This window comes from Argentina anserina, chromosome 6 (genome assembly GCF_933775445.1).
Source record: "Argentina anserina chromosome 6, drPotAnse1.1, whole genome shotgun sequence".
NCBI classification, from domain to species: domain Eukaryota; kingdom Viridiplantae; phylum Streptophyta; class Magnoliopsida; order Rosales; family Rosaceae; genus Argentina; species Argentina anserina.
Genome location: NC_065877.1, coordinates 28,565,314 through 28,573,368, shown reverse-complemented (window position 1 = coordinate 28,573,368; position 8,055 = coordinate 28,565,314). Strand labels below are relative to the sequence as shown.

Sequence of the window (8,055 nt, the reverse complement as noted above, 5' to 3'; positions counted from 1 at the left end):
GCTAACGTTGAGGGAGTAGCGGCAGTTCTCAAACATTGCATCTGAATAATTTGGCTTATCTTCTTTCTGTTTATTCAAAAGAAAAAGAAAACTATGAAGAGTATGAACTTACCATCGTCCAAGAGATTAGTCATTTTACACCCTTTTGCTATAATATAACTATACATATGCAATTGCATAAACTATTTTCTAATGAACTTCTCCGTATTTTGTGAATCATTTTCCCGGACTTGTATGGCTACAGGGAGGGCTGGCAGTAATCAATCTTGATCAAGTAAACTATTCCAACGCTGTTTCAGGGAATAATATGCACTGGAGCAGGAGATAGCCTGCAGAGTAGTTCTTCCATCAGTACTTGTTTCTGCAGCAAGCCCCAGTCTTATAAGTGTAGCAATTGCCTTGTCGATTGGCATTTCAACCTGCATGAGTTTAAACCAACAGTCACAAACAGCTTGTATTTAGAGGCAGCCATGGATCTAAATCTCTATATAGTGAAAATGCTAGTTAGGAAGACTTCCGTTCTTACCTTCACTTTAAAAACATCGTACATAAATCTTTCACATTTGTCTCCAACACTCTTACAGCTTGTAAGCTGCAGCCATAAACCATATATTCAGCTGGCAAAATAATGATAAGAAAGGACAAGACTACAATTTTCATGACTTCTAAAAGTGAGATGTTAACTCAGACACCAGATACCAGGCCTGTAGAGACTCAAGATACAATCGGCTCCATGCATCTTACAAACAAGTTTTTTAGTTCACAACTATGATCAAAGCTCATATGTTATATTGTGCTTATGAACATTTATGGATTGGTAGAGAGAAAAAAGAAATCCAGTTAGGATCATATTATTCTCTACGAAATGAATATGACATCAAAATATATATTAGTTTCTAAAATGGAACTTTGGTTCATCAGTCTCGACTCTCGACCTTTTCCTTGTTGTTTCTATTTGTATCACTGTTTACTATGTTGTTTTGGATAAAAGATGCATTACATTAAAAGGGCAAACTGCAAAGCGCTGATAACCTCAAACAGAAAAGGCACGGAACAAATATACAAATAGAAGGTTTTCCCTCATTCTACAATCAGCCAGAAATAGCAAAAGGAGAAAACAACCACAAGCAGAAATAAAACACTGAAAGACCAGCTCAAAAGACATCGGCAAGAGGACTGTTTATTGTGTTGGTTACTCAACAGAAATAAAAGAACTACTATATACTTCAACAAAATACAAAAGCAGCAGGAATTGAAACTCCATAAGATAAAATGAAGATCATGCTTCAGAGCTATTTCCACTTCTAACAGGCATATGCAGCATTTTAACATCCTCTGATGAGAAACTAGAAAGGCTCAAAGTTAACAGGAGACTTTACCTTTCCCCTTTCAGCTCTGAGAAGGATTGCATATGCCAAAATGGCTTCCTTGTACTGCATATTGGAATATATATATAATAATTAAATCGTGGAACTAAAATATACAAATGAGTTCATTATACCAAATATTTTTCTGAAGCAACAAGAGCTTTCATGTAGATCATGTAAATCAATTGAAATTCGACAGATGTAATAAACTGATGCATCTCGTCTAGAGTTTGACATTAAAATTAGAAATTCATAAAAGGAAAGAGAGATATGATTTTGCCAATCAGAGAGACTAACTTATGAGTCACAATTGGGTCCAAGGAGATGTCAGGGAGAGAAGCTGACACCAAGATGAACCTAACAAAACTTTTGATCAAACATGCTCAACCTAACCAAATGAGGCAACTAGATATAACATTAAAACTAATTCTTCTAATATAGTTTAGGGAATGCAACATATTGCTTCTAACATTTAATTACTTTTCATTTATAACTAGTAAGGTTCCTTAATTGTGTTAAACCTAGTGAACCCACAAGAAAGAATTACAAATCTTGTCTCCCTTTCACCCTTCTCTATACATATCTAGCAAAGTTGAGTAGATGAAATAGTGCCTCACTTGTTGCTGTTCAGAAGCATCCAGCAAAAAATGAACTGAACCAAATCCGCTCGCTAAGGTTTTCTCATAAAGTGTCTTGTTGACCAAAAGCTGTAATGAAAGGCTGCCATATGAGTTTAAATAAACACGTCCAATTTTAAAAAGTACACAATTATAAATTCTGGAAAGAAATTTGAAGTTGACTCACTTGATACCTATCCCAAGTTTGTTTGTATCCCAGAACCACACGGGAGATATATATTACAAGAGCAGTAATAGCGACCACATCAAGATAAATTGCTGACCTATTAGAATATAAAAGATAAAAACTTGGTAAAAAAAAGGCCTAGAGAAACTAAACTCGAAAGTGAAAGAAAAGGCATAAAAAGCATGCAAAAGTACCCAGAACATACATTTGATGATCCTGAAAGCATGATGGTAGGACCCAGAAATAAGAGAGAGAAGACTACATTGTTCATTTTCAACATTATTAATAATTAACACACGCCCGTGTGTTGTGTGTGTGTGTGTGTGTGTGAGAGCGAGAGAGAGAGAGAGAGAGAGAGAGAGAGGGAGGGAGAGAGCATACGGCGAAGATAAGACGTTAACAAATTTGTAGTTTATGAAGTATGCTGAAAGGGCCAATGTTGACGCAATATCCAAGCGTACCTGCAAATAAACAGCATCATGTAATGGGGATAAAGATTTGGAAGGGACAGCAATATCCTATTTATTTTCCCTTAAATTGTCAAGCATGGTATGCATAGGGAGAGTGACCAGTGGAATTCTCTACAAAAAATGAAGTCAGAAACAGGAATCTGAACAGATGCTGCAAGCTTTAACCTAAAGAAAAATCAGCATGTGCGGAGTTCAACATACCGTGTCTATGATACGGAAAGAGAGCTTTTTGTGGGGAAAGATGACCTACAAAAAGCAATTACAAATTCATGTGCATACACTATAGGAAATAGTATATACAGTGTAATTTTGAAAGTCATATACTAAAGCAATAACAATTACATTGGATGAGGGTTAAATTTGAGACAGAATTATTTACTGGTAGATCAGGAATAGGGATTTTCTCATAAATCTTTAACTGCAATGATGGAACTGAAGCACTATCTTCATTGTTCCTGTCATCTCCTTCTTTGGTATAAAGCAGAATCAATTCTTGATATGCTGCTTCCTACTTTGCAAAAAAAAAAAAAAACTATCACCACAACTTGTAAAATTAAGATCACTTATCCCAGAAGAAGGATGTGCATACACAAAATGGTAAGTAAAGACGTGGAAAATCGCATCAGGAATACCTGGAGGATAGACTTTGAGAAAAGAATGGATACAGAGGTCTTCAACATTTTCCAAATATTCTTTTCACAGTATTTCCATGAAGCAGGTCTCCATATGTCACTGAGTGATATCCTTGATAAGAAAATGGGCCTGGGAAAAAAAAAGAAATACTAGCATAAGATCACAATTATGAAGTTCCACTCTACATATCCATGACTAGAATAGCAGGTAAACCCATAGAGAAAACAATAATTAGAACGGTTGTTACATTTAAATGATTTAATGGACATATATTGTCAGTTAGATTCTTTGCTTCTACCACAAGACCTGAAACTTCAATTTTAAATTGCTTCTGTTTAAGCATTAAAATAGGAGAATTGCTGTGTAACATCTCCAAGGGAATATACCAATAATTTATTTTACTAAATAATTTGTTGATTGTATAATCTTTCAAGCTCGTCCGGATCTTTAAACATTCTTTCCTCACAAATGGCATAATAAACATTAATTTGTTTAAAGAGAAATTTAAGAATTATAGGAACATAGATAACGAGCACCAACTCATTTTGGTGAAGAACATTCATATTTGGTACTGATTTCATTTAAGTTCAATACTTTCTCCTAAATAGAGGAAAATCAGTAAACACGTGAAAGAAGACTCCATAAAATGATATGTAAAAGACAAAAGTGTAAAGGAAAACCTTGCATAAGGATCAGAAGCATAAGCGTCTCCATCAAGCTCAAATGGTGTTTCTGGTACAAGGGAAATAAGTCCAATCCATGAAAGCAACTTCCTTAAGAGCCTACCACGGGGTCCAACTGCTGATAAAATTCCTTCATAACGAGATACAGCTCTCTGTGCAGCAAGCCATATTGGAAGTTCCATATCTGGTAGTTGATCTACCCCCAGCAGATCATCAGAAGTTTGTTCGTTAGTACGAAATCCTTGCTGAAACACAGAGAGTTCCTTCAGCCAAAGTTTCACTTTTTCAGTCCAATCTTGTACCTCTGGTGTCTGAAAAGCAACTTTCAATGACTGTCCTAGAGCAAGGGAAAAGACCATGTCAGAATATGTGTGAAAGGACCGGATGCCGCCTCATCAGGAGACTGTCATGGTTTTGTAAAAGATAATGACCTCAGTTATCCAGCTGCCAATTTCCCCCAATGGTTTCGATACAATGAAGAAGATTCCTCGTAGAAGTTTGGACTGTATGTACTCTAACTTTTCAACAAGTAGTAGACCATTCTGCCTTTCAGTTGCATATCCCCGCCTGTCAGTTTCAAATGTGGAATCAATATTTTGTCAGTTCAGTATCTTCAAAATGGAAAGTGTAGCATACAATGGATAAAAAACTCAACTGCTCTTTGGTACCACCCAAAAATATCAATTTTCTTTTTATATAAATTGGCTATCATTCATCACAGCTTGATGAAATAGCTTTAAAATACTGTATTTTAAATAAAAATTAAAACCAGAGTGCTGAACGTAGAGAACTAGTATCACCTGTATATTATTGCATTGGACTCAGAAGCCTTCTTCCAGTCAACATATATTGGCAAAGTAAGGAGATAATCTGAATTCAATGCAGATGTCAGCATTAAATCCTTTGCCGATAATTCTTCAAACTGAGCGTTGTAAAGAAGCTGCATGAAAGATCGCTGGAAACGAGTGGCAACAGAAACCCTACATAGAATTTCACAAATTTCCACATCATGAGGATGAACAATTGAGAATAACCGACAATCACACCATTTTTCTTTTACTAATATTTACCTCAGAAACTTAATAGTATCCTCAGTTTACACCATGAAATGTTTTTATACTGATAAAAAGATTGATTCCCTGACCACCATTTTTTTTTCCTACAGAGATTAACCTTAAAATGAAGTTCTATACTAAGAAACATTCTATGCAATAGTTACTTTCGAAGCAAATTACACACACACACAAAGTACTAATTAAGCATAATTCATACCACTAAAGGTTATCAAAAACTCCAACTTTACAGGATGAGCTTCACATTTAGCTTGCGAATATCAGGCATTAAAACAAGTGAATAAACAGATGATGGCAAAAGAAATTGGTGATACCTTTTGACGTCCTTAACTGAAGAACGCAAAAGTTTCCTCAATCCCTCAACATAATCGAATGGAATCGAGTTTTCAGCTTCATTATCTCCACTCCCATATCCATCTACCCTCCCATTTCCATTGGTTCCCTCAGCCATTGCTTCTTCACTGACCTCCTCCACTGCTTGCTTGTACTCCACCGAGTTCGAATCCGAATAATCGGCTCGCATTTCCTCCAATATGCTCTTATGCTCCGCATGAAGAATCGAATCCAAGCACCTACAAACTCAATCAACACTTTCAATTCCCATTCTTTATCCACCAAACCAATTCAAGCATGAAATCAACACTTACGACGAGAGAAGGAGAAACTGCTCCAGAACATCGTCTTCGTCATCGGCGAAGAGCTTGGAGACGACGCCGTCTAGCAGCTCGGCCTTGGAGACCGGGATGTACTTCTGCCTGGGAACCGGAATGTTGGAAATCGCCTGATCTTCTTCTTGATCATCATCGTCGTCGTCTCCACCGCCTCGATTCTTCTTCCGGACGGCGTCGTTTTGGTTCCGAAGCGCTTGGGTGAAGGCTAAGGCGTCGGGCTGGGGCTGCTTAGGCTCGGCGGAGATTTCTCGGAGGCCGGTGAGGGAAGAGCGGGTGAGTGAGAGGGAGTGAGGAATGAGACGACGGCGTTTTGAGGTGGAGGAGGAGGAGGAGGAGGAGAGAGCGGCGAGGCCGGTGAGAGTGTGCCAGGAAGAAGCTGACATGTCATCAGAGAGAAGTGGAGGATAAGGAATTGGCGCTCTGTTTCAAGGTTGTAGTTTCAGCCTTGAAATATTGAGTTTATATAGGGAGGAGGGAGACGCAAATTAGCTACATAATATTTTGTTATAGTCATGATATTTTTCCTTAGATGCATGGACTAATATCTCCTTCATATATCCTATGCATATCCTATTGTATCTCTGATGAAGCTCATGTGATTGAAAGGTTCTAGGATGGGAAGTAATGCAGATCGTTCTGCGACCACTATGTTTCATTACATCAAATGAAACATAGTAGTGGATGGAATCTCTAGGGTATTTGTTGGGAATTTGATAAAACCTAGCCAGTTCCTCTGAAAGACGTTTTGCTCGTTCAGAGACATCCCTTTTAACAAGCTCAAGCAAGATTCACATAGACCACATTCAAATTTATGCTTATCTCACATCTTTTAGTGTAGTCCAGACAGGCCTAAGATTGATATCTTGCTCCCGTTTGTGACTGGGAGGTTAGAAGAAAAAGTTTATATCTCTGCTGGTTTCCTTTGTTTTCCAAAACATGCGCGCGCCTCAGTTTTGACCTCAGTTGAGCTCCAATAATCATGTCACGCATAAGATTACTTTGTACTGATGAATGACGGTTTATTTAATATCATCGTCCAAAAATGTTGGAAATTTTTTTGCTTCTGTAATTTTTATGCATTATTTCTTCGATGGAATCTCTTGGGTATTTGTTAGGTTCGATCCCACATGAGAGTTCTACACTTCTATTCAGGGGCGGATCCTCTTCATAACAAAGGGATGCTTGAGCATCCCCAACCAATCACAAAAAAATAAGTAATATACATATATATTTTTTTAAGTGTAAGCATCCCTTACACTCATCGACACTCAACATTTTCACATGCGCACAGAATAGTAATTAATTAAATTCACTTTTTTCCCGACCTCAAAGACTAAGGCCTTAATTCCTAAACCAAATCTCTATTTTAGCTCCACTCTCCACCACAATACTACCGTCTTTCATTAATTACTCAAGTGTGGTTTCGCGGCGTTACTCGGCCAGCTCCTTAGATCGAATTGGAGATTTATAGTTTTTATTTTTGTTTGGTAATCTCAAGTGAAGGATGTGATGAAATTGGAATTAGGATTTAGTTTTACTTCGTTTAATTATTTTGGTTCTTCTAATTTTAAGTTTTGGATTGAGTTGAATTCTAATTGCTACTTTTTGGAATAATCAAGGAAGATAACAAAGAAGAAGCAGGTTTTTGTCCATCCACTTCATCGGTTCAAGCTGCTTTATTCATTCAATTAACATAATTAAGTATTTCTTGATGTATGAATTGATTGAATAGAATTATAGATTCTCGAATTGTTTTGTGACTTTTGTGTTCTACTATTTTATCGAATTGGTTGGTTATATATGTGCACTTATCAATTTTAGTAGCTAGCTGTAATGTCACATTGTTAGTAGTTGTCTAATATAAGTATTGTTTTCAATGATTATAGATTATTAGACTAAGATTATGTAATATTAAAACTTCAGCCAAAACGAAGCGTTCGAAAAAAATTATTTCATGGTTTTTAAGCACCGTCCAAATTCTCATTATTTACTTGTTCAATTTAGAAATTAGAACTTTAATCATCCCCGATGTGACTATCCAGGATCCGCCACTCCTTCTATTAATCCAAGATGAAGACGATAAATTGAATCCCACTGGACAACTCAAGACTAGATGACACTTCTAAGAACCCGAAATAAAGCATTATTACAATTAATGTTTGGGACTTTCACTAAAATAATAAACTTACGTTCACTTCGTTGCATATGAAATATTTTGAAGTTTGCAATTGCATCGTCACCCACTCAACCTTGTGTTTTCATGTGAATCATTTGACAAACGATGTTCTGCGGCAATCCCCGGCTTTAGTAATGTCATCTGGCATTGCCTTGTCAACTGGCATTGCAACCTCCAT

At 36.8% G+C, this 8,055-nt stretch overlaps 1 protein-coding gene across 3 annotated transcripts; it reads right to left on the bottom strand.

Annotated features, from left to right (window-relative positions):
• On the bottom strand, positions 1 to 6,152 carry LOC126797979 (uncharacterized). Of its 3 annotated transcripts, none has more exons than XM_050524777.1 (14): positions 5,678 to 6,152; positions 5,345 to 5,602; positions 4,758 to 4,937; positions 4,389 to 4,524; positions 3,955 to 4,289; positions 3,274 to 3,403; positions 3,021 to 3,149; positions 2,843 to 2,887; positions 2,553 to 2,632; positions 2,179 to 2,268; positions 1,985 to 2,087; positions 1,380 to 1,433; positions 527 to 592; positions 1 to 419 (listed from the first exon to the last, which is right to left on the bottom strand). In XM_050524777.1, the coding sequence occupies exons 1-14, from the start codon at positions 6,082 to 6,084 to the stop codon at positions 261 to 263; spliced, it is 2,172 nt and encodes a 723-aa protein (XP_050380734.1). In that variant the 5' UTR covers positions 6,085 to 6,152; the 3' UTR covers positions 1 to 260. The 3 variants fall into 3 exon arrangements, 2 of the variants coding, with proteins under 2 accessions (XP_050380734.1, XP_050380735.1); XM_050524778.1 differs by having other exon boundaries at positions 2 to 419; positions 1,985 to 2,074; positions 2,172 to 2,268; positions 5,678 to 6,151; XR_007672480.1 differs by lacking the exon at positions 1 to 419 and having other exon boundaries at positions 531 to 592; positions 2,172 to 2,268.
• Positions 6,153 to 8,055: the final 1,903 nt, after the last annotated feature.

Bases quoted from the DNA above. Each gene is read 5' to 3' on its own strand.
- LOC126797979 (XM_050524777.1), bottom strand. From the start codon at position 6,084: ATGTCAGCTTCTTCCTGGCACACTCTCACCGGCCTCGCCGCTCTCTCC. The intron at 5,603-5,677 runs GTAAGTGTTGAT...TTGAGTTTGTAG, and splicing joins CAGTTTCTCCTTCTCTCGTC to GTGCTTGGATTCGATTCTTC. The intron at 4,938-5,344 runs GTATCACCAATT...AATTCTATGTAG, and splicing joins TCAGTTAAGGACGTCAAAAG to GGTTTCTGTTGCCACTCGTT.